General features: G+C 53.4%; 1 protein-coding gene across 2 annotated transcripts in view; it reads right to left on the bottom strand.

The window, feature by feature from the left end:
- The window catches only part of RAP1GAP2 (RAP1 GTPase activating protein 2), a 185,131-nt gene extending 159,166 nt beyond the window's left edge, over nt 1-25,965 (bottom strand). For both annotated transcript variants that reach the window (XM_069542763.1, XM_069542764.1), the window contains exons 1-2: nt 25,491-25,965; nt 22,000-22,035 (exon numbers count right to left, since the gene is read on the bottom strand). In XM_069542763.1, coding sequence (XP_069398864.1) covers nt 22,000-22,035; nt 25,491-25,663 — 209 coding nt within the window. In that variant the 5' untranslated portion in view covers nt 25,664-25,965. The remainder of the gene's footprint in view (nt 1-21,999; nt 22,036-25,490) is intronic.
- Nucleotides 25,966-27,136: the final 1,171 nt, after the last annotated feature.

Below are 27,136 nucleotides of genomic sequence, written 5' to 3'. Positions count from 1 at the left end.
GCCCCTGTGGGGACTGCCCTTTCGCTGTCTTATGCTTTGCTGTCCAGATCTCCGGTTGCAACTCAAGCCTTGGTTCCCCACTGTCAGCAATGATGTGAGGTCAGGGCTGCTTGCTGGAGGTAAGCCGGGCCTGGCACTGGAAGGTGGGATCCCTTTGATGAGGTTCATCAGCCAAGTCCTGGCCTGCCCTAGAGAACTGAAGCCCCAGGAAGGAGGGGCAGGCAGGGAGATGAGGAACATTCTCCTGACTCCTCCTCACGCGCCCTTCACCAGAGCTACCCTCAGGAAAGCGAGTAATTAATCTTTGAGACAAGAACCAGCTGCACCAGGGAGCGACAGCGGGAGAGAGGAGGAGCAGAGGCTGGGAGAGCAAGACAGAGAAACAAAGGGAAATGAGGCAGATACCCAGAGGACAGCAAAGAGAGACGAGCAAAGAAACACTGACAGCGATCCAGCCAAGGGAGCAGAACCTCCTGGTGATTCTGGCCACCTGGTCTTCTGGTCCTGGCCAGGCACCCACATGCATCCACCTACGTCTCCCCAGAGGGCAGGGGTGCACGTTCCTAAATTATTGTACAAACCTGAAGTCAAAGCACCTGCCCCACTCGCCACACCCAAGAGCTGGCAGGGCTGGGCTAATAGCGCCACCTGCTGGTGTTGGGGAGAACTGTGTGTCCCCATCTGGGAGGGGGCAAACTCCCCATCCCATTCCCTGACCCTCTTGCTTCCTCATTTCACCTTTGCCAAGCCTGTTCCCTCTCAAGGCCTCTTTACCTGCTCTTCCCACCACCTGGCGGAGAAAGCAATAGCACCCCACTCCAGTACTCTTGCCATGGATGGAGGAGCCTGGTAGGCTGCAGTCCATGGGGTCGCACAGAGTCAGCCATGACTGAAGCGACTTAGCAGCAGCAGCAGCCCACCACCTGGAATGCCTCTCCCCCAGATATCTCACGGCTGGCTCCTTCTCTTTCTTCAGGTCTCTGCTCAAACGTCACTTCTGCGGAGAGGCTGCTCCTGACCCCCACCTAAAGTAGCCCCCTGTGCCCCACCCCCACCACCTTACTCTTCTTGTTTCCTTTGCAAATCTGGGCATTATATGAGGCCACCTGGATTTTTCATTCAGCTCCTGTCTGCCTCCCCCATTCGAGAGGCTCCATCAGGTCTGAATGGTCCATTTTTGTATGATTTGCACTCAGAACTGACCTTGGCAGCAAAAGCCCCAGCTGTTCCTTCCAGAAGAGCCACTGGTGTCTCTACCTACCCCTTCTTCTCTAGTCAAGCCTCCTTACTTCGGCTCAGGCAATAGAATGTTTGACCAATACATTATTTCCTATTCAATTTCGTTGTTTCCCTACTCTGTTTAATCAACAAATGCTCCCTGTTGTTTTGCGTTCTTCCCAGTTGCCTTTTTTTTTTTGGCCAAGCCACATGGCACATGAGATCTTAATTCCTTAGTTCCCCAACCAGAGATGGAAGCCGAGGCAACGGCAGTGAAAGCACCAAGTCTTAGCCTCTGGACCACCAGGGAATTCCCAGTTTCTTCCATTTAAAAATGGGAAAAACAGCAGGAGCCGCTTCACGGGACAGTTGCAGGATCCAAAGATCCAGTTTGTGGCAACCTCCTTGGCGCCACCTAGTGCCCAAGATTTAGGCAGCTCAGACATCTTCTAGCCGGAAAGTCTGGGAATATTTCTGCAGCATGTGAGCTAGCTCAGACTGGGTAGAATCTCTGGGTTCGTCTGGCCTTTGGAAGACCTCCACAGGAGTCTGTCCAGTGCTGCTCAACAGAACTATCTGTGATGATGGAGATGTTCTGTATCCATGCATCTCCATCAACAGATGACTACTGAGTACTGGAAATGGGGCTATATTGTGACTGGGGAACTGAATTTTTAATTGTACTTCATTTTCATTAATTTAAATTGCAACATGTAACTATATTAGACAGCACTGATGTGGAGGATTGTTTGAGGCCTGGGATCCAGCTATGTCTCAGGCCAGATTGATTGACTCCCTGGTCCTTTCAGTTACAAAAACCAAGACATTCCCTTTTCATGTAAGCTGGTTAGACCTGGGTTCTGGCCACATCCACCGAGAGTCATGACCAACTGGGTCCTCTTCTAGGGCCTATGAATACAAGACACACTTAGGGAAGGCAGGAGGAAGGCACAAATGCCTGCAACTGCAAGACAGAGGGCCCAGGCCCCTGGAGCTACTGGTGGGTACCAGGCAGGGCTCCCTGCTTCCAGAATGCTGCACATCCCAATCCTGGAAGATCTGGACCCCACATGACTGAAGAGCTCCCCAGGGACTTTTTTGCCTTTTGACTGCAGGCACAAGCAAGGGTTTGGAGACAGATGAACCTGGCCCCAGTCCCAGGCTGCCAGTTGTATGACCTGAAGCAAGTTTTCTTGCTTCAGAGGCTACTTTTCTCCATCTGTGCAATAGGAATCAGAGCACACATCTTATGGGGCTCGGGAGAGGGTCGAGATAATGCATAAAGGAGCGCTTCACACAGTAGCTGTTGTTTAGTCAGTGATGTTTGACTCTTTGCAACCCCACTGACTGTAGCCCACCAGGCTCCTCTGTCCATGGGATTCTCCAGGCAAGAATACTGGAGTGGGTTGCCATTTCCTTCTCCGGGGGATCTTCCTGACCCAGGAATGGAGCTCATGTCCCCCGCATTGCAGGTAGATTCTTTACCACTGAGCCACTTGGGAAGCCCCTTTCATGCCGTACAGATACAGAGAATAAACTTGATATTTGCTAAAATGACTGTCAGTCCTACATAGCTTTATATCAAACCATCATCATGTAAGTTTTTACAGCTTGAAAAAAAAAACAAAACATGATTAACAGAACACTTATCTGGATCATCCCATTGCCACACTGGGCCACAGTCCTTGGCTCCCTCATTTTCCCCAACCCAAGTCCAGCCAGCCTCCACATTTTGCAGATTCCATCTTGCAGCATCTTGCTAGCATCTTGATTCCACTTCATACCTGAAGCCACCTTCATCTCTCTCCTGAGCAGTTGCTGGTCCATGTCCATCTACTTCCAGGATCCTGTTGGGTCTACCGGAGCAGCCATAGTAACCCTCCAGACCTCGACTCAAAACCTCCAGTTATCTACCTCCCCACAGTTCAATAAACTGAATACACACTCTGAAGTCTGACCTCCCAGGCCCACCAGCACGACCACGCCCCCACCTTTTGGACATGAATCCTCACTCTCCTGAGACTCCAGCCATACCAACTCCCTGAGCAAACCTTGCTCTCTTTCACCTCTGCGCCTGTACAAGATTCAAGAGACAGGTCAATGGAATCAAAAAGAAACCCAGGGACTTCCCCAGTAGTCCAATGGCTAAGACTCCGCCTACCAATGCAGGAGCCATGGGTTCGATCCCTGGTGCAGGAAGAGTTCACATGCTAAGGAGCAACTGAGACTACGCGCTGCAACAAGAGAAGCCACCACAATGAGAAGCCCACGCACCGCAACTGCAGAAGAGGCGCTGCTCGCCGCAACTAGGGAGAGAAGAGGCCCTGCTCGCCGCAACTAGGGAGAGAAGAGGCCCTGCTCGCCGCAACTAGGGAGAGAAGAGGCCCTGCTCGCCGCAACTAGGGAGAGAAGAGGCCCTGCTCGCCGCAACTAGGGAGAGAAGAGGCCCTGCTCGCCGCAACTAGGGAGAGAAGAGGCCCTGCTCGCCGCAACTGGAGAAGAGGCCCTGCTCGCCACAACTAGAGAGAGAAGAGGCCCTGCTCGCCGCAACTAGGGAGAGAAGAGGCCCTGCTCGCCGCAACTAGGGAGAGAAGAGGCCCTGCTCGCCGCAACTAGGGAGAGAAGAGGCCCTGCTCGCCGCAACTAGGGAGAGAAGAGGCGCTGCTCGCCGCAACTAGGGAGAGAAGAGGCCCTGCTCGCCGCAACTAGGGAGAGAAGAGGCCCTGCTCGCCGCAACTGGAGAAGAGGCCCTGCTCGCCACAACTAGAGAGAGAAGAGGCCCTGCTCGCCGCAACTAGAGAGAGAAGAGGCCCTGCTCGCCGCAACTAGGGAGAGAAGAGGCCCTGCTCGCCGCAACTGGAGAAGAGGCCCTGCTCGCCACAACTAGGGAGAGAAGAGGCCCTGCTCGCCGCAACTGGAGAAGAGGCCCTGCTCGCCGCAACTAGAGAGAGAAGAGGCCCTGCTCGCCGCAACTGGAGAAGAGGCCCTGCTCGCCGCAACTAGAGAGAGAAGAGGCCCTGCTCGCCGCAACTAGGGAGAGAAGAGGCCCTGCTCGCCGCAACTAGGGAGAGAAGAGGCCCTGCTCGCCGCAACTAGGGAGAGAAGAGGCCCTGCTCGCCGCAACTAGGGAGAGAAGAGGCCCTGCTCGCCGCAACTAGGGAGAGAAGAGGCCCTGCTCGCCGCAACTAGGGAGAGAAGAGGCCCTGCTCGCCGCAACTGGAGAAGAGGCCCTGCTCGCCACAACTAGAGAGAGAAGAGGCCCTGCTCGCCGCAACTGGAGAAGAGGCCCTGCTCGCCACAACTAGGGAGAGAAGAGGCCCTGCTCGCCGCAACTAGGGAGAGAAGAGGCCCTGCTCGCCGCAACTAGGAGAGAAGAGGCCCTGCTCGCCGCAACTGGAGAAGAGGCCCTGCTCGCCGCAACTAGGGAGAGAAGAGGCCCTGCTCGCCGCAACTAGGGAGAGAAGAGGCCCTGCTCGCCGCAACTAGAGAGAGAAGAGGCCCTGCTCGCCGCAACTAGGGAGAGAAGAGGCCCTGCTCGCCGCAACTGGAGAAGAGGCCCTGCTCGCCACAACTAGAGAGAGAAGAGGCCCTGCTCGCCGCAACTGGAGAAGAGGCCCTGCTCGCCACAACTAGGGAGAGAAGAGGCCCTGCTCGCCGCAACTAGAGAGAGAAGAGGCCCTGCTCGCCGCAACTAGGGAGAGAAGAGGCCCTGCTCGCCGCAACTGGAGAAGAGGCCTTGCTCGCCACAACTAGAGAGAGAAGAGGCCCTGCTCGCCGCAACTGGAGAAGAGGCCCTGCTCGCCACAACTAGGGAGAGAAGAGGCCCTGCTCGCCGCAACTAGAGAGAGAAGAGGCCCTGCTCGCCGCAACTGGAGAAGAGGCCCTGTTCTCCACAACTGGAGAGAGAAGAGGCCCTGCTCGCCGCAACTGGAGAAGAGGCGCTGCTCGCCACAACTGGCCGCAACTGGAGAAAAGAAGAGGCCCCGCTCACCCGCAACTGCAGAAGAGGCGCCACTCGCCGCAACTAGAGAGAGAAGAGGCCCCGCTGGCCACAACTAGAGAGAGAAGAGGTCCCGCTCGCCACAACTAGAGAGAGAAGAGGCGCTGCTCGCCGCAACTGGAGAAGAGGCCCTGCTGCCACAACTAGGGAAAGTCTGTGCACCACAACGAAGATCCAGTGCAACCAAAATATAAAAGTAAGGTGTTGTGGTTTTTTTTTTAAGTTAAAAATAGAATTACCACATGATCCAGCAATTCAGCTTCTGGGTTTAACCCAAAAGAACTGAAAGCAGGGACTCGGATATTTGTCCACCCGTGTTCACAGCTGCATCATTCACAACGCTCAAAGTGTGGAAGCAACCCAAGTGTCTTAGCGACTGACGACAGGGTGGACAAAAGGTGACTTTGACAAGCAATGAATAATAGTCAACCTTAAAAGGGAAGGAAATTCCGACACATGCTACAGCATGAATGGACCTTGAGTGTATTATGGGAAGAAAAATAAGCCAGCCACCAAAGGGCAAATATTGCGTAATTTCACTTCCATGAGGCCCCTAGCATAGTCAAATCCATAGAGACAGAAAGCAGAAAGGTGACTGCCAGGGGCTGGCAGGAGGCAGGGAATGGAGAGTTGGTGTTTAATGGGGACAGAGTTTCAACTGGAGATCATGAGAAAGTTCCAGAAATGGACAGTGGTGATAGTTGGGCAACATTACAAAATGTACTCAATGCCCCTGTATATATTTTACCACAATTTTTTTTTTAAGGGTTTGATGAAAATGCAACAAAATGTTAACAAGTGTCGATTCTGGGTCCTGAGTACTCAGAGGTTTGCCATGCCGTTATTCTAAAAATAAACTATCAAAACAGGACAATTGGTGTGGCCCAGGATGCGGAGACCAAGCCCACAGCAGGCAGGATGCCCCTCACAGCTGGCTCAGTCCTCTTCCATTTCTTCTCTCCTCCTATTTTTACTGCATTGTGGTTGCTATGGAAACAAGGGGCACCTTGAGAGCCCAGAGCTCCGCCCAGGTGCTGCTAACTCCAGGAATAATGTCAGAGTGTGAATGAAATAAAATCCTGGATTACCCGGGCCCCGCGTACACATCTGTCCCTCCTGGTATGTTTAGCAAGGGATCATGTGTCTGTGCGTGAGCCTGCAGTGACCGCCACCTGCAAGTGTCTGTCTTTAGCAGGCTTGGGTCCGGGTGTGTTATCCAGTCCAGCCCCGGTCTGCTCACCACACATAGGCCAGCTAACTGAGAGACGAGGTGTTGAGGCAAAGAATATGACTTTACTCAGAAAGCCAGCTGACCAAGAAGATGGAAGACTACTGTCTCAAAATAACCATCTTACCGGGACTCTGAGTGCCAGGTTCTTTTATAGGACAGAGATGGAGAGGAGTTGAGGAAGTAAAGACCATTATCTTGTAAATATCTCCTGGAATGGCCAACCTCGGGGAGGGGATGTGTTAATCAGAGGGGCAGGGTACCCCAAGGCTTTTTATTTCAGGGGGATTTATTTCAGGGCTTCTCCAGTGTCTCAGCAGTAAAAGAATCTGCCTGCAGTGCAGGAGATACAAGAGACACACGTTCCATCCCTGGGCCGCGAAGATCCCCTGGAGGAGGAAATGGCAACCCGCTCCAGTATTCTTGCCTGAAAAAATCCCAAGGACAGAGAGCCTGGTGGGCTACCTGTCCAGAGCAAATGAGCACAGCACATGTATGGTTATAATAATGAAAGCAAGGAAAAACACAGGTTGAAGTCAAAGAAGCAGATCCATTCATGGGGTCAGAATTGGCTCTGCCTTGTAGCAGGTTGCACATCGCTCTGGTTTGCCCGTGGGGATCAGCTTGCTTACATGCATGTGGGCATGTCACATGGTTATGTGTCATCCACACAGCCCAGGGCCATTATCACCAATATCAGAAATGTTAAGGCAGGTAGCATTTACCAGGCACTATCCCAGGGACGGCGGAGCCTAGTGGGCTGCCATCTATGGGGTCGCATAGAGTCGGACACAACTGAAGCAACTCAGCAGCAGCAGCAGCAACGAGGCAGCAGGCACTGTGCTCCATGCTTCACTTGGATTATCTCCTTTTAACCTCACAACAGTATCTCATATGGGTACTATTATTATCCCCAGATAAAGAAATCGAGGCACAGAGAGGTTATGGAACTTGCCCGAGATCACTCAGAACACGTGAACCTAACCACTGAATCTGTACTGCGAGGAAGGAGCGGTTTAAATGTCACTAGTTCCCAAACAGCTGCAGACCCAGCTGCATCAGAAGTGCCACCTCTGGCCCTGATGACACAGGTTTCCTGGGCCCCACCCAGGCCTCAGGAAGCACAGTCCCCAGGGTGGGTGTGCACTGCAGCCAGGGTGGACGACCACTGGTCCCCTGGGCGGAGCTGACCCATAGGACTGACCCATAGGGCATGGCAGGGTGGGGATGGAGGTGGGGGGAGGCTGTTCCTCGGCCCGGAAACGGGCCAGGGAAAGTTTGCGGTTCAAAGCTGCTCATTTCCAGATGGCATCTGCTAGAGACACAGTGATGAGAAAGAGGTAGTGGCTGTTGTCTCTCTCTCTCTCACACACACACATACACACACACACACCCCAGGGCAGGGCTCCTAAATTCAGTTATGTGGCTTTGTGGCCTGCCAGGCACGGATTTCCGCCCACTCCACCCTCTCAGAATGCGCTAGGCCCTGGGGTGGAGGATGACAGCGTGGTAACCCACCTGTTCACAGCTCAGGGAGGGGTCAGTCACCTCACCTGGACAACAAACAGCCAGGGCCGGGCACCCTAGAGGCTCCTACAGGCTCAGCCCTCAAGGGGACAAGGACACAGACAGGTAGAAACCACACAAGGAGGAGCTTAAACACGACCCTGAGGCTCCAGCTGCTCTGGGAACACAAGGGAGCGCTTTGTTCTCAAAGGGAAGGAGTTCACAGAGCAAGCAGCATCTAAGCTGGTCCTGGTGGGATGGGCGAGATGACACCAGTGGGGGAGGAGACGGGAAGGCATCTCACACCCAGGGAACAGCATAAGCAGACATCAAGGCAGAAACCCCAGGAAATGGCAAATCTCATCATCTGGAGGGAGCGAAAGGCCAAGAGAAGAGAACAGAAACAAAAACAGGAAAACAAAACATGTACTGAGGCACAGAGCAGTTAAAGGACTTGCCCAAGGTCACCCAGCTGGTGGAATCAGGATTTAAACAGAAGCTGCCTGGCTCCAAAGCCCCTGGATTAGCCACTAAGATGAGGTTCACTGGCTAGTAGCTTTGTCTTCTGCACATAGTTTAGGATGCTGCAGGGATTTCCCTGGTGGCCCAGTGGATTAAGAATCTGCCTGCCAATGCAAGGGACACACGTTCGATCCTTGGTCCGGAAAGACTCCACAGGCCCGCGAAGGAACTAGGTTGTGCCCCACAACTACTGAGCCCGTGCTCTAGCGCCTGCAAGTGGCAACTATCAAAGCAAGTGTGCCCAGAGCCTGTGCTCTGCAATAAGAGAAGCCACTGCAGAGAAAAGCCTGTGCACCTCAACGAAGAGTAGCCCCCACTCTCCACAACTAGAGAAAACCCTCACCGAGCAACCGTGCAACCAAAACCGAATAGATTAAGTTATAGAATGCGCAGAAGTGGATCTGGCTGGGCCAAGAGCAATGTTTCTCGGTGGGTTGGGGGAGCTCTTATACCCCTGCCCTGGAAACTCAGCAATGCCTGGAGACATTTTTGATTGTCACTACTAAGAGGCAGTTTGCTAGCATCTCAAGGGCAGAGATTAGAGATGCTGCTCAACATCCTACAGGGCACAGGAGAGCCACCAAGACAGAATCCTCCAGCCCCAGATGTCAACAGAAACCCTGGGCTAGAGGGACTCACCCACCTGCAGCCCATATTCACAGTGACAGTCACTGCATTTGTTTATCCCTTCAGACAGGGGTTCCCAAATTTGGCTGCACGTTGGAATCACCTGGGAACCTTTAAAAAGTACTTTGGCATGGGACTTCCCTGGTGGTCCAGTGGCTAAGACTTCAAGCTTCCGGTGCAGGGGGCCCAGGTTTGATCCCTGGTAGGGAACTAGATCCTGCATGTCGCAACAAAGACCAGGTGCTTCCCTGGTGGTCTGATGATTAAGAATCTGTCCACCATTGCAGGGGACATGGGTTCAACCTCTGCTCCGGGAAGATCCCCACATGCTGAGGAGGAGCTAAGCCTGCGCACTGCAACTGCTGAGCATGCACTCCAGAGCCTGTGCTCCACAAGAGAAGCCTGTGCACTGCAATGGAGAGTAGCCCCCGCTCGCCGCAACCAGAGAAAGCCCAAATGCAGCAATGAAGACCCAGCACAGCCAAAAATAAAAACTTTTCTAATTAAAAAAATTTTTTTGAAAAAAAGATTGAGCTAAATAAATAAATAAAGTGCTGGCACTGAGTCCTAATCTGGAATTGATTTCCAAATTTGGGCACCCTGGGCACTGATTTCCAAATCTGGAATTGAGTGCAATCTGGACATAAGAATTTTTCTTATGCCTAAGTTTAATTTTTCTTTTTCTTAAGCTTCCCAGAAAAGCTTGGGAACCACTACTTTGGTTGGAGGCCACGGAGGATCCAACTATTTGCTGCAGACCACAGTGAGTGGATGCTAACGCCAGGAAGAGAAGTCACTGAGGAGTAAACACAACCAGAGACTGCCCAGCCCCCAACCAAGGCCCCAGGGACAAGTCCGAGTGGAATCTGCACTAACAAGGTCGGGACGCAGATCCAAGCCTCCTTGGAGCTGTGAGGATGATGAATTAGTCAGAGCTGGCGGAGGCCCGAGGAGGAGGTAATTAGGCTTTGTCACTGTCTGGGCAGGAGATAATGAGCCTGAACCAGGAGGAGGGCGGGAGAGGACCAACCCCCATGACTCAGGGGCTTCACAATCCAGTGACAGGGAAGGAACTGGATTTGGAAGAGAGAAAAGGTCAATTGAGAGTGAGTCCAGTCTGGGGCCAGAGCAGGAAATGACTAGTCAACAGCTGAAGGCAGGGGGTGAAAGCACCAGCGAGGGGTGACTTGGGGAGAAGGGATCACAGAATCGATCCCAGGGAGAAGGGAGCTGAGACACACAGGGCTGACCCCCCTGCAGCAGAAGGGGCACACAGGTGGGGTGCATCCGGCCTACAGGATGGGTCGCATGTGGTTTGTTTTTAAGTCTTGAGCTGCTTGTCAAGTTGTTGCTGAAAACTCTGGAATTCCAGCTTCTCCTGTCACGTGGAAGGTCTGGGGAGATGGGCAGCATTTTGGCAGAGCACCGATGTGTGCCTGCTGTTCCCCCCAGGCCCCTCCCAGCCCTGCCAGATCCCAGCAGGCATCAGGTCTGTCTTCAGAAAGACAAGACCAGGTCCTAAATCAGCAAGTGGCGAAGATGGAGGAGCGGATGGGGAAGCAGAAAAGGAGTCAGGCACTGCACAGACGCACAGAGCCAACCTCTCATGTCCTAGCCCTGCACCCAGCAACCTCTGTGCTGGGCCGTCTAGGTTGAGACATCCCCACTTGGGGCCTCCGTGTACTCATCTGTAAATAAGGAGGTTGAAGCCAATGACTTCTCATTGTCCATCATCAGGTCCATCAGGCTCCTACAAGCTGCCTAGGCCAACTCCTTTGTCCAGGCTTTGAAATGAAGCCTACAAAACCTGAACACTTTGGTGAGAAGTCCCAAACAGAGCCAAAGAGGCCAGGGATGACCCGGAAGAGAAAAATCAGGGAACAGGAGCCACCTTCCAAAGTCCAGGGGGCTCTCAAGTGAAAGGATTATTAGCCTTGTTTAGGGACAGGAGATGTGGGACCAAGCAGTGGCAGTTACAGAGATATCAGCTGAAAATAATGGTCAGCTTTGACCAATCAGAGCCATATTGGAATAGAACAGGCATATTTATAAGGTAATGATCTCCCTGTCACTGGAGGTAATCAAGTTCAAGCTGGGTGACTGGTTTTAGGGGCACAAGGGATTCACATAGTGGCTAATCAAGCCCTAAGATTCAAGGACTCCAGAGAGCCGGGGATCTCTCTTGAAGGCTCCCTGCCTTCCTTTTCCAAGGCTCCCAAGGAAAGGTGTTGGGAATTAGGCTTGGACTTGGCCTTCAAGAGGGAAGGCCAAGATGGTCAGGAAAAAGCATAGAATGTCTAATTCCTTGCTCCCCTTGCCCTTCACCAGGACTACAGCCCCCCAGTGAGACCCAGCAACCCCTGCCACATGGCCCCCATCCCCAGCACAGCCTCACCCAGGGACCCCTCAGAGGCAGGAGGAGCAGCAGCTCCTGAAGGGGCCTCCTAGCACAAGCCAGGGGGGCCATCTACATCCCCTCCTGACCCCCCCATCCCCACTCCCTGCTCCCAGCCCCAGAGGAACCAGCAGGAGGAAGGCGAGAGAAGCAGGCAGCACCCCCCACCTCCAGACACCCCTGAGTGCCTCCTGGGCACCCATCCATCAGCAGCCTCTCCAAGGGGATGCAGGGGGTCCTGACCAACCCCACAGTGCACAGTGTGCAGACAGGAAGCACAGGACACGCAGGGTGGGCATCAGAGCCTCTCGTCAAAGCCCAGTGGGAGCAAATCTCCCCCAGCCTTGGCCAGGTCCGACTCCTGGTGACCCAGGCAGAGTCCCCCAGCCTCCTCCCCTCGGGACTCAGGGTCTTCCCATCCAGGACAGGCCAGCAGGCCTCTGAGGAAGGTCAAGGGCATGGCCAGAGCCCTGGGGCTCAGCAAGGACTTTCAGGGAGCTGAATGGGGTGAGGGGAAGCCCCCAGGATGGTTGGAGCTGGGCTGGCAGGTCTCAGGGTGCCCCATCTGCATCCTGCTCCCCCGTATCCCTGCCCCTGTCCCCGTCAGCCCTGTCCCACGGGATCAACAAGCACCATTCAGCTCGCCAGCCACACGGAAAACACCCCCAACGGGGCCCAGGGAATAAGCAGAGCCCCTCCTGCCCGCCTTCCCACACCCATCTCAGAAGAGCCCCAGTGTCCAGTATCTACTGGCCAGAACTGCCAGCTGGCTCTCTGCTGCCCATCATCAGATAGCCCACCAGACCTGGTCAAGACCCAGGGAGCTGCGTGCCCATCAAGAAATCAGAATAGGGACTCACCAGGGTTTCCTGGGCATGGTGGGGACCTGCCCGGAGGAGGGCCAGGAGCACACAAATCACCCCGGGGTTTGCAGACCTTGCTGCCTGGCAAACGGCACCTCCAGGTGCTTCCCTCGTGCCTGGCAATGAAATCAGGCCACAGCCCAAATGCCAGCTAAGCATCCGCCTGCCTGGTTCTCCTTGTAGCCACTCACGCCCCACGACTCCAGATCCCAAAACAGGCATGTTCGTGGTTACCATAGGAACTCGCTAAAGCCAAAAAAGGCACCACACAGTCTCCCACACGGGCCCTCAAAGCTCATGTCCACCTGCACGGGCAAGCATGCACACATGCCCACACACACCTACACAGCCAGCGTCGTTCTCAGTCCTGGGGACTAGCCTAAAGAATCAATAGACCAGAGCTGATGCTTGAGACAGAAATGGGGATGTTCCTCTCTGTGCCACCTGGAACGTGTCTGCAAGCGGTTTCCCTGCATTCCCCGTGTGGCCAGCTGTCGGTGACAAGCGCAGTAGAACCAACTAGCACTCACTTGGTGCTCACCTGCCAGAGGTACACCTGGTGCACAGGGGCTGGGGCAGAGAGGAGTCCAGGACCACCACCAGCTCTGCCTGCAAGACCAGGGAGAGGGACCTGCCCAACCCGCTTCCCTGGCCCCCCACCAGCTCCAGCACCCCTCAAATGCTGCTCTTCTCCTCCACGCCCTTCTCTGGGCGGGGGCGGGGGGCGGGGCAGGTAGGCTTAAAGGTCGGGACTTAATCCAGCTGCCTGGGAGGGGAGAAGGGAAAGGAGGGACAGAGGCTGTATATGCAGAGCCTTACTCTCGGACTCCTCTGGTGGCCCAGTGGTTAAGAATACCTGAGTCAGGGTAGGATGGATACTCGGGTTCCATCCCTGGCCAGGGAAGATCCCACGTGCAGAGCAAGGATGCCCACGAGCCACAACTACTGACGCCCGCACACCTAGAGCCTGTGCTCCGCAAGAGAGAAACCACGCACCGCAGGGAGAGAGAGCCTGCGAGTAGCGACGAAGGCCCAGGGCAGCCAAAGATAGTTACCGTTGTTTACAAAAGCCTTACTCTCTCCCTCCATCCCTAGCTGCCCAAATTCCCCCATCCCCATACACGGGACCAACATCCACTCAAGGGCTTGCTGAGAAACTTGAGGCTTCACCTCGACGGCTTCCCTGGCCCTCACCTCCCACATCCAAAGCAACTCCAGGGTAGGAAGTCCACCTCCTCGGGGGCTCTCCAATCTGTCCCCACCTCTCCAACCCCACTGGCCCAGCTCCAGCCTCCAATCTCTCCAATGGGTCAGCAGATGGCAGCCAGCAGGGCCTTCAGACTCAAATGCGGCCACGTTACTCCCCTGCCTGGGTCTTTCCACGGCTCCCGGCCACCCAAAGAGGCAAGCCCGGCCAGCCACACAGCCCTCCCACACTCCTGGACTTGGCCCAGTCTGTCCCCGAACCAGCGCCCGGTGATCCGTCTGGTGCAATAACAGCACTCAGGTCCCTCCCAGCCCACGCCATTCACACCTCACTGCCCGCAGGCTGGTGCTGCTGCTTGGGGAGCTGACCTCACTCACCATCGGAGATGGCTGAGGTACCACGAAGCTCCAGAAAGCCCCCTCCATCCTCTCTGAGAAATCTGTGCTAGCACTTGTCACATCTCATTGCAACTGTCTGTCTGTCTCCCTGTGAGACTATAAGTTTTCATGAGCAGAGACTGTCATTCATTTTTTTGGCGGGGGGGCCTTGCTGCACAGCATGTGGGATCTTAGTTCCCTGACCAGGGATCAAACCCAAGCTCCCTGCAGTGGAAAGGAGAAGTCTTTTTCATCTTTACTTCCCCACCAGCCCCAGGGCCCAACACTGGGCTTTGATTACAGGTGCCCAGTAAATGTGAGCTGAACTGATTAGCTTTCTAACCCCCAAAACCTCAAACCCCCCGCCCCATCCTTGGCAACCCCAGCAAACTCAGCAGATGCTCTGGGTGTGTGGGAGAAGGGCTGATGGAGATGGGGCAGCCTCAGAAGCTTCTAGAACATCTTTGTGGTGCCTCAAGGATTCTTATAATCCACAGTAAACAGAGACGTAGTGGTCAAAGATGGGAGAAATGAATCGGCGACCAGGGCCCTCAACCGATGCATGAAAAAGGCATCACACTGGAATCAAGGGGTGGGCCGGGGAGGGACAGGCCTTCTGGAAGGAAGGCTGGAAAGCTGGAAGCAGAGACTTGATGCATAGGCGCCTGGGCCCTGGCCTCGCTCTCCCCCGCCACCCCCGAGAATGTATGCTAACCACACCAAGGGAAGCTGGAGAGGCGCATGTCTATAAGGGAATCATAAGGAATCCTCACAGGATGGGGACGGAAACCATGGGTTTGAAAGGGCTGTGACACAGCGAGAGATTGAGCTTTCTGGATGTGGCAAGGCCCCCCTCCTGCAGGGACAGTGGATCCAGCCACTTCATCAGGGATCCCAGGGGCCAAGAGGAGGTATGCTGAGACATAGCATCTGCTGCTGGTCTACGTGGTCCCCTCCCTTCTAATAGGATTTTGAATTCTTAGCTGGTGAAATCTGAAGCCTCGAGTTGGGATGGCTGTGCGGGGTCTTCTGACCAAACCACAGGATGGCTGAAATGCTGCCCCAGCCAGGCTGCTGGGCACACAGCCCCTCCAGGTCCTCCCCTCCCTTCTCCTGAAGAAGAAATAAGACGGCACCGTGACCTCTGGGTCCTTTTATGAGCTTTCTCTCTATTTAGAGATGCCCACGTGTAGTGACCAAGAATGGGGAAGTAAAGTGAAAGTCGCTCAGTCGTGTCTGATTCTTTGCGACCCCATGGACTATACAGTCCATGGAATTCTCCAGGCCAGCACACTGGCCTTTCCCTTCTCCAGGGGATCTTCCCAACCCAGGGATCGAATCCGGGTCTCTTGCATTGCGGGCAGATTCTTTACCATCTGAGCCACCCAGGAAGCCCAAGAATGGGGACCACCAATTTAAAAGGTGGATTCTTTTCCCTACAGGGCAACGGGTTCTAACTGCCCCATCAGCAGGAGTGTGTGACACTGTGTTCAGCAATAGTGACAAGCTGCCCTGAACCACCTCCATGCTCAACCGGCCCCACGATAGCCAGTGAGTGTGCACCGCGGTCATCTCAAACGGCTGGAGCATGGCTTGGCCAGCCCATACAGCAAGGCGCGCGCGCACACACACGCACACACACACACGCACACACGCACACACACGCACACACACACCTCTTTCCATCTCCTCTTTTTTTTTTTTTCTTTTCCCAGCCATACCACTGGGCTTATGGGATCTTCATTCCCCAACCAGGGATTGAACCCAAGTCCTATTCAGTGAAAGCACAGTCCTAAGCACTGGACCACCAGGGAATCCCTCACATCTCTTTCTTTAGCAAAGCAGCGGCAGTCTCTGAAAGGGAGGGCAAGAGACAGCAGAAAAATGATGGGGAAAAGAGTCTGAAGCTCTCTGCTCAGGTCCTCCCCTCTGGATGCTGCTTCAAGGACCTCCACTAGCAGACACTGGCCCTGCCAACCTGAGCTCTGCTCTGTGGGAATCCACTCAGATGGTGGTTCAACCACTGCAACACAGACCACATCCCAAGCTGGCTTGGGAGCAGGCTGGAGAAGGGCTGTCCCCCACCTCCTGACCCAGCCTTTCTCTCCAGCCTCCACCTCATGTGATGGGCTAATCACCATGATGACCCATAACGGAATCATCCAGCAAATACAGAATGAGAACCTACTACATGCCAGGTAAGCTGTTAGGCTCCGGGGAGCCAGAGATGAAGCCTGCAGAGCCTCTGCTCTCAAAGGCATTCATTCATTCGTGCCTGCATTCACTTATTCAACAGTGAGCACCCACCATCATCAAGGTCCTGGGAGAAAAGCAAAAGGACAAACGGCATGAAAGCAAACTCCCAAAAATCAAAACTTGAAGACAGCAAACTGGACATCAGTCCAAATATCCCATTTTACAGATGGGAAAACTGAGCCTGGAAAGGTGAACAATTCGCTAGTCTCCGCCTCCCAACTTTTTATTCTGCATGTGCTGCCGCCACTGCCCTCTCTGCTGTCCCTCTGTGGCTCCAGGACACCTGGCACCTCTTGCTTCTGGAGGTCTTTATCATTCAGATCCCCCAGAGCTCACTCAACCTGGGCTTTCAGCAGGGGGCTAGGCCCTTCTACCCACAGCGTTGTGGAGGCAGAGGTGCATTCTGTCTACACTGGGGAAAGAGTGGGCAAGTAGGATGGGGGGTTGCTGAGAAGGATCCAGCACCTGGACTGAACCAGGGATGAAGCACAGACCTGGATTCAAGTTTCAGCTGCACGACCTAGTCACTGGTGACTGGGTCACATTCCTCAACCTCCCCAGCCTCCCTTTCTCTTCTGTAAAGTGCAGACAGTAGTGGTAGCTGCTTCACCAGGTGACTGTGAAACCAGGTAAACTGTGAAATGAAAAGTGAGAACCTGGGCGATGTGGCAGCTAAGACTCCAAGTTCCCAATGCAGGGGGGCAGAGTTCGATTCCCAGTCAGGGAACTAGATCCCACCTGCTGCAACTAAAGAGCCACAAGCCACGACGAAGACAGACGACCCTGCGGGCTGCAACCATGACCAGTGCAGCTAAATAAGCAGCAAGAATAAAGTGAGCATATAGTAAGTTCTCAATGACAGTAGTGCCAGAACCCCCCGTCTTCAGAGCTGCGTAGCTCAGGGACACTTTCAGGAGTTACATGGCTGACTGTCTTCACGTCAAGGACACCAGGTCCCTGGCGGAGGAGCTGAGGAAACTGGGAGCATTGGCTGCAGCCCAGGGGTACCTGGTGCTCAGTGGAGAAGCCAATGGGCTGTACTGGCAGAGAAAGATGTCTCACCCAGCAGAGGCAGAAGGAAGGTAGCATCTGGGCTCCTGGCAGAGCCCAAGCACATGCCCTAGGCAGCCTAAGGACCTGCCGGTAAACAGAGCCATGTCCTGGGCATCCGGGCAGAACTTCATCTTAGGTATTAGTGGGGAGGAGGATTAGGGAGTGGGTGCCAATCTTCCTTTTGGTCCTAAGGGTCATGGGGGTGGCTGGATAAAACCTGCTATGGTGCCTGTCCAGCCCACAGCTCACCCTTCTCTGAGAACTAACCCTTCCCTCAGGGAGAGGTGGCTGCAGCAGCCATGTTTTATCCATAAACCCCATCTCTCTGGCTAAACTGATTGGACCAAGCTGGGCCAATCGGATTCCCTCTTTTTTTTCTTTTTTTAACAGTTGTATTGAGATGTAGTTTATTTCCTATATGTAGTTATTTACTATATTCACCATTTCTGGGCTTCCTTGTAGCTCAGCTGGTAAAGAATCAGCCTGCAATGCAGGAGACCTGGGTTCGATCCCTGGGTTGGGAAGATACCCTGGGGAAGGAAAAGGCTACCCACTCCAGTATTCTGGCCTAGAGAATTCCATGGACTGTATAGTCCATGGGGTCGCAAAGAGTCAGACACGACTGAGCAACTTTCACTTTTACCATTTCTAAATGTACAATTCAAGAGTTTTTAGTATATTCGTAAGTTTGTACAACCAAGAACCAAGAGTTTGTACCAAGAACTAGTTCCAGAACATTTTCATCACCCAAAAAGAAGCCTGTATTTTTACATCCACTCCCCTTATTTTCCCAACAACCTCCTCAGCCCTAGGAAACTACTAATCTATTTTCTGTCTCTTTGGAGAAGGAAATGGCAATCCACTCCAGTGTTCTTGCCTGAAGAATCCCATGGACAGAGGAGCCTGGCAGGCTATACTCCATGAGGTGGCAAAGAGTCAGACACGACTGAAGCAACTTAGCACACATGGATTTGCTTACAGAGACATTTCACATAAATAGAATTATATAATATGTGGTTTCCCAAGGACCTATTGTACAGCACATGGAACTCGGCTCAATGTTACATGGCAGCCTGGATGGGAGGGGAGTTTGGGGGGCAATGGATACATGTGTATGTGTGGCTGAGTCCCTTCACCACCTGAAACTATCACAACATTGTTAATCAGCTATACTCCAGTACAAAATTAAAAGCTTAATAATAAAATATGTAGATTTTCTCTGACTAACTTTTCAAGGTTCATCCACATTGTAGCATGAATCACTACTTCATTCCCTTTTATGACTAAATAATATACCATTGCGTGGTGACACTATATTTTGTTTATCCATCCATCTGTTGATGAACATTTGGATTATATCCACTTTGGGCTATTATTAATAATGCTGCTATGAACATTCATGTACAAGTTTCTGTATGGACATATGTTTTCATTTCTCTTGGATGTATATTTAAGAACGGAATTGATGGTCACATGGTAATTCTGTGTTTACCGTTTTAAGAAACTGCCAAATTCTTTTTGACATGCACACACTGCTGTATTTGTTTGTTTGTGGTTGTGCTAGGTCTTCGGTGCTGCACACAGGTTTTCCTAGTTGTGGACAGCAGGGGTTTCTCTCTAGAAGTGGCACACAGGCTTCTCATAGCAGTGGCCTCCCTTGTTGCGGAGCACAGGCTCTAGGTCTCACGGGCTTCAGGAGTTGCAGCACGTGGTTGCGGTTCGTGGGCTCAGTGGGTCCGTAGTATATGGAATCTTCCCAGACCAGGGATCAAACCGATGTCCCTACTCTGGCAGGCAGATTCTTATCCACTGCGTGACTATGAAGTTTGGATCTGCCAAACTGGTTTTCAAAGCAGTTGTGACATTTTACATTTCCACCATCAGTATATAAGGCTTTGATTTCTCTACATTCTCACAAAACACTTGTTATTATCTGTCTTTTTTTAAATTATAGTCATTCTAGTGAGGGTGAGTTAGTATCTCACTGTGGTTTTGACTGCATTTCCCTGATGGCTAATGACATTGAACATCTTTTCATCTGCTTATTGGCCATTTATATATTTCCTTTGGAAAAATGTCTATTCAGAGTCTTTGCCCATGTTTTATTTTTTTCTGACCACGTCATGGAGCTTGCAGGATCTCAGTTCCCCACCAGGGACTGCACCCAGGCTACAGCAGTGAAAGCCCAGAATCCTAACCACTAGGCCACCAGGGAACTCTCAAGGCTTTGCCCATTTTTAAATTGTTTTTGCCTTTGTATTACTGAGTTGTTCTTTATATGTTTTAGATATAAGCCCCCTATTACATACGTGATTTGAAGATATTCCCTCTCATCCTGTGCACTATCATTTTACTTTCCTGATGATGTTCTTTGTAATGCAAAAGTTTTTTATTCTGATGAAGCTAAATTCATCAGTTTGCTGTTCTTACTGGGTTTGTTGCTTGCACTTTTACTGTCATACCTAAAAAACCATTGCCTTATCCAAGGTCACAAAGACTTTCATCTGCGTTTTCTTTGATAGTTTAGGCTCTTACATTTATGCTTCTGATCCATTGTGAGTTAATTTTTGTATATGGTGTGAGAGGAGGATTCAATTTCATCCTTTTGCATGTAGATATCAATTGTCCAACACCATTTGTTCAAAGACTGTTTTTCTCCATTGAACTGTCATGACACACTTGTTGAAAATCAACAGATGGGGACTTCCCTGGTGGTCCAAAGGCAGGGATTCCGCGCTCCCATTGCAGGGGACATGGGTTCCATCCCTGGTCTGGGAAAATTCCACATGCCAGGGAGCATCTAAGCCCATGCATCAGAACTCCTGAGCCTGTGCTCTAGAGCCTGCAAGCCACAGCTACTGAAGCCCGCACGCCTCGTACCCATGCTCTGCAACAAGAGAAGTGACCGCAGTGAGAAGCCCGGGCACCAAAACAAGGAGTAGTTCCCACTCACAGCCACCAGAAAAAGCCTGCACGCAGCAACAAAGACCCAGCATAGCCAAAAATAAACAAGTCGGTATTTTTTAAAAAAGAAAACCAACTGACCACAAATGTGAAGGTTTATTTCTGGACTCTGAATTCTATTCCATCGATCAATACGTCTGTCTTTATGCCAGTTCTGAACTCTCTTGATTACCGTCACTTGGTAATAAGTTTGAAATGAGGAAGTATAATTCTCCAACTTTGTTCTTCTTTTCAAAGATTATCTTTGAACCACAACTAAGACCCGATGCAGTCAAAAATAAATAAATAAATTTTAATTTAAAACTTATTAAAAAATAAAAGACTATCCTTGAATTTTCCATGTGAATTTTAGGATCCGTTTATCACTTTCCACAGGGAAGTCAGCTCGGATTTTGAGGGATGGATTTCCAGTTCCTATTCAGTCTTGCTGAGCTCAGCTTCACCTCAGGGTTCCCTGAGGCACCCTGGGATTTTTTTTCCATAAATTTCATCTTTTGCTTAACCAGATTACACTGGATTTTTGCTTCTTACAATCAAAAGATTCTTAACCAAGCATAAGAAGGAACATTGTCCTACAGGCTATCCCAAACAATCCTCTCAACAACACCTTCCCAAGGCCTAAGCCCTCAGACTCCAGGTACCCAGAGACCCCACTGAAGTCCCAATCTCAACATTGGTCCTTGCCCTCAACACTTCACTCTGCCTTATACTAGTTCCCTTCTGGGTTACATGTATCATCTTTACTAATTAAAACAACCAGGCCCTCAATAAACGCTAGTGAAATTGAATTAGACATCTCAAGACAGCATCGAAAAAAAACCCATGCCTACTACTCTACACCCCTTAGTAACTAAGCTTCTTACCTAGCATCTCATGCAGATGGTGCAGTGGTAAAGAATCCGCCTGCCCGTGCAGGGGACACAAGAGACACAGGCTCAGTCCCTGCGTCGGGAAGATCCCCTGCAGGAGGAAACAGCAACCCACTCCAGTATTCTTGCCTGGAAAAGTCCATGGACAGAGGAGCTTGGCAGGCTACAGTCCATGGGGTTGCAAAGAGTCGGACATGACTGAGCGGCTGGGCACACAAGGGGGAAAAAGGATCCAGAAGCAGACAAAATGTTTGGCCATAAACACGGAGGGACAAGGAGCCACGGCGATGAGAGGGGATCATTAAGGGTTCTAGGACAAAGGGGTGCTTGCTCAGAGCTCCCCAGCAGATGGTTAGACACGTGGTAAATGGAGGCAGATGATTCCCAGACACTGAATCCTGTGCTGGAATTCTCAGAGAGCCCCCGAGGCCAGGCTGTTCAGGATGACAGATGACTCAGTGACCAACTGACCACACACGCGCACACACACACACACACACACACACACACTGGGGTGTTTTGTCAGGTCCTAGAACTGTGTGGCACAATCTTCCAAGTAGGTGGGAATGTCGGTAAGACAGCCCCATGGGACTAGGACTCCATATAAAAGTTAAAGTGATTGAGAATACAATTATCTCTCTTACACCCTTGAGCTGTGGCCTGAAAGTTTCCCTGCTTTTCACATTTCACATTTTCCCCATGCTGGTCCCCCTGGTCTCTTCCCAGCATCTGTCTTTTCCCAGATATTCCCAGTCCGGCCTCCTCCCAGTCCATGAGCCCCTGCACTGAGATGGAGAATCTGACATGCAACAGCCCCACTCAGAGTTTCCACAACCAGGAGGGAAATGAAGGTCCCAGCACCGCTCTGTCTGCTGTTACCTCTGACCTTTACATAACAGGAAGTGGCTACTTACTTGACCTTCAGGCTCGCCAGCATGGTCTTGTCGATCCTGCCAAGAGAAAAGCAAGGGCTTCCGTCAGTGTGGGGGCTGAAGGCTCCCACCTAGCACCCGCAGGTGACAGGTCCTGTGGCCAGCCCAGACCACAGACCCCACAGGGCCCTGCAGGGGACAATGTTGAAGTGCTCCTCCAGTCTGGGGAAGGGAGGACTGGAAACTCTAGGAGGGCTGAAGCCACTCACAACCAGGTGAGATGGGTCCTGTTATTCTACCTTAGAGATGAGGAAACCAGCTCAAAATCACTGGTCCAGACTGGATCCCAGTACCTGACTCCAGACCCTAACCACTTGGAATGTCATCTCCCTTCGTAACCCACACTCCACTAGAGGACTCTGCAACCCAGCCTCGGAGTGGGGGTGGGGGGGTGGTCACAGCAGCTGGACAATCGATGCATGGATATTTCTGCTTTAGAAAGATGCCACAACCTCCAGCGCCAGGGACCCTCCTCCTCAGGGAACTACCACTACCCCCCAAGGAGGCACAAGCCATTCCTGGGACAGAACCTGACAGCAAGCTACAGGGCGCGTGGCGGGTGGGATCTGTCGGGCACGGGAGCTCAGAGCAGATCACGTTTGTGGCAGACGGTCCCCGCAGCCAGCAACTCCGCCCAGCCTGCGCCCACCCTCGCTGGAAGACAAGGCAGGGCTTCAAGGCTTCTATTTTTACCTCTGCATATGCCAGCCCTTATGGCTGGTAAAAGAGGCCCCTTCCTCTCTCCAGATTCAGAAAGGGAGGTGAGATTCCCACTGTCTGTGTCTCCTCTTGTTTAGGGGTCACAAACACCAGTGTCACGTCACCATCAGCGTCACCACTGCCCCATGCCATCATCACCACGGTTGTTCTTCCATCGTTCAGTCGCTAAGTCATGTCCTACTCTTTGAGACCCCAAGGTCTGCAGCGAGCTAGGTTTCCCTGTCCTTCACCACCTTCTGGAGTTTGCTCAAACTCATATCCATTGAGTCAGTGATGCCATCCAACCATCACCAATCATCACTATTAGTGCCACCAAGCTAGAGACCCTGGAAAGTTCTTACAGCCACCCCTGTTCAGCAGCTCAGCTCTGCCACAAGCTTCCCAATTATCTCTCTTACACCCTTGAGCTGTGGTCTAAAAGTTTCACTGCTTTTCACATTTCACATTTTCCCCATGCTGGTCCCCCTGGTCTCTTCTCAGCATCTGTCTTTTCCCAGATATTTCAGGAATTAAAAATCCAGTCCAGCCTCCTCCCAGTCCATGAGCCCCTGGACTGAGATGGAGAATCTGACATGCAACAGCCCCTCTCAGAATTTCCACAACCAGGAGGGAAATGAAGGCCCCAGCACCACTCTGTCTGCTGTTACCTCTGATTGGGGTCAGCAGGGGGAGGGGACGGGTGTCAGGAGCCACACGGTGAGGATGCAGAGCTGCCCCAGAAATCTCAAGTCAGCAGCAAGCCCTGGAGCTGGGGGCGGGGTCCTTTCACTCTGAGTAAACCCCCAGCACCTTCGGGTCTCAGTTCCCGACAGCAAAACAAGCCACACCCGAGGTTCCTAGCCCAGGTCCCTCCTCCCAGCTTCTTCTGCACATGCCTCCTGAGCCCCTTCCTTGGGGCTTCCATGGGGTCCCCAGGGGTATCATTCCCACCTCTGGAATGTAGACCCTCCTCCTCTCCCATCCCATCCACCATATAGAGGAGTAAGGTAAACCCAGGAAGCAGATCCTTGCATTCTGCTGGAATATCTGTCATCCACAGTGACCCAACTGCAACCCCGACCCAAAAGCCCTTTGATTTTACATTTCCTCAAGGAATCTCTTTTCCTTCTTTACAGCATCCTTGTGCCGTGGGTAAGGCAGAAATTTCTCACTTATACGGGGGGGGGGAACAGAGATCTGGAGAGCAGAAGGGTCCATCTGGGTTCCTCAAAGAGCAAAGGTGCAGCAGCACCTTAGCCCTGGGCTCCCCGCACGGCACCCTCTCGCTCCCCTCGACCACCTGCCAGCTGCCTACACTCTGGGTCACACTCTGGGCCACAGCAGCTCGGTCCCTGCACCCACATCCACACCTCCTCAGGCAACAGGGTTCCCACACTGGGGTGTGGCCTCCGAGGGCGGGGCCGATGGTCTGGCAGGGCTGAGATGGGGAGATAGGGCAGCCGTGACAACTGAGCTTTTCCCTTTCAGGAAACCAAGGCCCCCAGATTCCTCTCCCACCCCATTGCCATTCATTCACATCACCTGGTCCACCCCAGAGCTAGAGGACACTCACCCCAGCATCCAACAGAGCTCTGAAAATACCACCCCCGAGATTCTCTGTACTGTCTGGGGTGGACCAGGGCTCCAAGAATCTGTAATTTAGCCCTCAACCAACTGCAGCATCTCCTCCCTGCCAGCAGCCATCCTGGCACAATGCCCACCCTGACCCCTCACCCTCACTGGGAAGCCCTGCCATCCCATGTCTGGGAGCCCCTGTGCTTCCTCCCACTCTCCCTCACCGTTCATGCCCCCAACCACAGGCCACCCAGCTTCCACACCAGGACAGCCCTGGCCACCCTCCTCCCACCCCAGCACTGGGAACCTCTTTTCTGACAGCGCTCCCAGCCTAGAAGCTGAAAGGAAACCGATAATGAAAACCACTAGACCCGGCTCCCCAGTGGAGGAGAAGCTGCCAGCAGCTGGTAACCAGAGACAAGTCTTTGACCTCAGTTTCCCCCACTTTCTGGCCCTCCCGAGAGGAAAAGAGCCTCTCCCGGGTCTCAGACAGAAACTCCAGGGCAAAAGGCGGGCACAGGCGGTGAGGGGAGAGGTCAGAGCACAGAACCAGCTGCTGAGGCTCGGACAGAGCTAGGATTGGCTGCAGGGGAGGGAGGGGGCGGGCCCCTGGAGGCAAGCCTGCTGCCGGCTCTGGGCTCACTGCTCACCCCTGCCCAGAGGAGGCCGCCCAAAGGCCTGCACTCTCCCTGCAGCGAAGTCACAAAGATGGACCCAGACGGGAGCATAACACACATGCACAGACAAGAACACGAGCAGGTCCAGAAGCTCAGAGGTGCACCCAGAAACACAGGGTCACACACGCAGGCACACCCACACCTCACACCCAGTCAGACAGACATGCTCACCTACACACATAGTCTCAGATACACACACACGTTCGCAATCATCACAGGTGCACACACACGTATATGAAAATGCACGATACAGACACACACATTCATCAGCCACAGAGTCATACTGGCTCCAGCTCCGACCTCTGAATTCCCTCGAAGATTGTACCCAAGGGTCAGTGAGGAAAAGCCTGGTGTCTGATGCCCCCCCATCCCCCCAGGATCTTCCATCTCCATCTGGTCCAGGCAATCTGAAAGTATCCCCCTACCCTCGCAATACCGACCAGGTCCCAGCCACAGGCTCAACCAGGCTTCACAGCCAAGTTCCCTTCCACTCCTTCCCCAGCCCTCCCATCTGTTACCCACCATCCGAAGCCCCCAAAGGAGACACTGCGCTTCCTGCCAAACATGGTTGTGGCAGAGGGGCGCCTGGTCCAGCGACGTCCCCGGAGTTGTTGGCAAGACTGCAGCAGCCTGGGAGCAGCGGGGTCCACGGCTTCCCATGAGGGGCGGGGCACCCACTGTGGCACCTCCCCCATTGCCTGCCCCCCAACCCAGCTTCCTGTGGGTGAGGCCGTGGGGTGGGAGGTGTGTCCTGGCCCCCAGGACGCACCAAGACAGGCAGGGGAGGTCGAAGAGGGCAGCTTCCCCTCACCCGGAGGAACCCGCAGCTCCGGAAGGGCTCGGCTGGCAGATTGCACCACAGCCCAAGTTGGCAGCTCTGCCCCACACCGCCCAGGCTTCCTGGAACCCACGGAGGCTGAGGATTCCCATGATTGTGCCTGGGTGGGTGGGGGTAGGAGGAGAGAGACCCAGCTGGGAGCCCTGCAGACGGGGGCCCCACACCAACTTCCTGGGGCTGCCAGAGGTGGGACCTTGGCCTTTCCACTTCACCCTACCAGATAAACCAGCCCACAACCTGTGATCACACCTGCACACTTGTGGACACAGTATACATGCACCCACATGGGCCCGGGGCGCGCGCGCACACACACACACACGAGCACACAGGTACACATAGGACCCACAGGTACACACCGGCACACACATGCTCACATACATCAACAGACATCCATGTACATGTGCACACGGGTACTGCACACTCACATGCAAGAGCATGCAGACAAAAACACCCATGTGTACACCTCAGGCACACACAACTCCCCGTACAAACACACCCAGGCACACACTCAGATCACACACACGCTCCTACCAGCGCCCTCACTTACACAGGCACCGGTCTGTGCTGCTCAGATGCCGCCCTGGAGCGTCGAGACAGAGGCCAGCAGTGCTGAGCTCCTGCAGACAGTGGCGGAGGTGGCGGGTGGCGCCCTGTCTCTGCCTTTCCCTCTGGAGCCACAGGCGAGTGAGTCCTCATCTCTGTCTGCACCAGGGCTGACCCTGCCTGGCACACGGCAGGCGCTCACTCATGAGAGCCCCGTAGAAGGGCGTGGCACATACCCTGAGCAGCCTAGGGTGCATGCTCAGTCGTTCAGCCGTGTCCGACTCTCTGCAACCCTATGGACTACAGCCCACCAGGCTCCTGTGTCCATGGGATTCTCCAGGTAAGAATACTAGAGTGGCTGGCCAGGCCCTCCTCCAGGGAATCTTCCCAACTCAGGGATCGAACCTGCATCTCCTAGGTCTCCAGCATTGGCAGACAGGTTCTTTACCACTGGTTCCACCTTGGAAGGGGAGATGGTCACAGACGGGCTGCCAGGCCCCCTCCACCAAGCAATGGCCTCTCCCATTGGCCCCCCTTCCCCAGAGCTGGGAGTCTGCGCTGTGGGGGCAGAGGGCAATGCCCAGGTCGTAGACAGAGGGTGCAGGCATTTTTATTTTCTTGACTCCTCGTCTGCAGGCAAGGCAAGAAGGGGCCTCAGCCCTTTGGGGACAGCAGAGGGGCCAGCCCAGTCCAGGGCTGGGAGTGCCCAGTGTGGGGTCCTCTGCTCCAAGGTAGCGGGCTGCTCAGCAGGAGCCTGGCGGGCCTTGGTTCAGGCTGCACCCTCCAC

This window comes from Ovis canadensis, chromosome 11, assembly GCF_042477335.2.
Source record: "Ovis canadensis isolate MfBH-ARS-UI-01 breed Bighorn chromosome 11, ARS-UI_OviCan_v2, whole genome shotgun sequence".
Lineage (NCBI taxonomy): Eukaryota > Metazoa > Chordata > Mammalia > Artiodactyla > Bovidae > Ovis > Ovis canadensis.
Note: the sequence above shows the minus strand (reverse complement) of the source record. Positions and strands in the feature narration are given on the sequence as shown.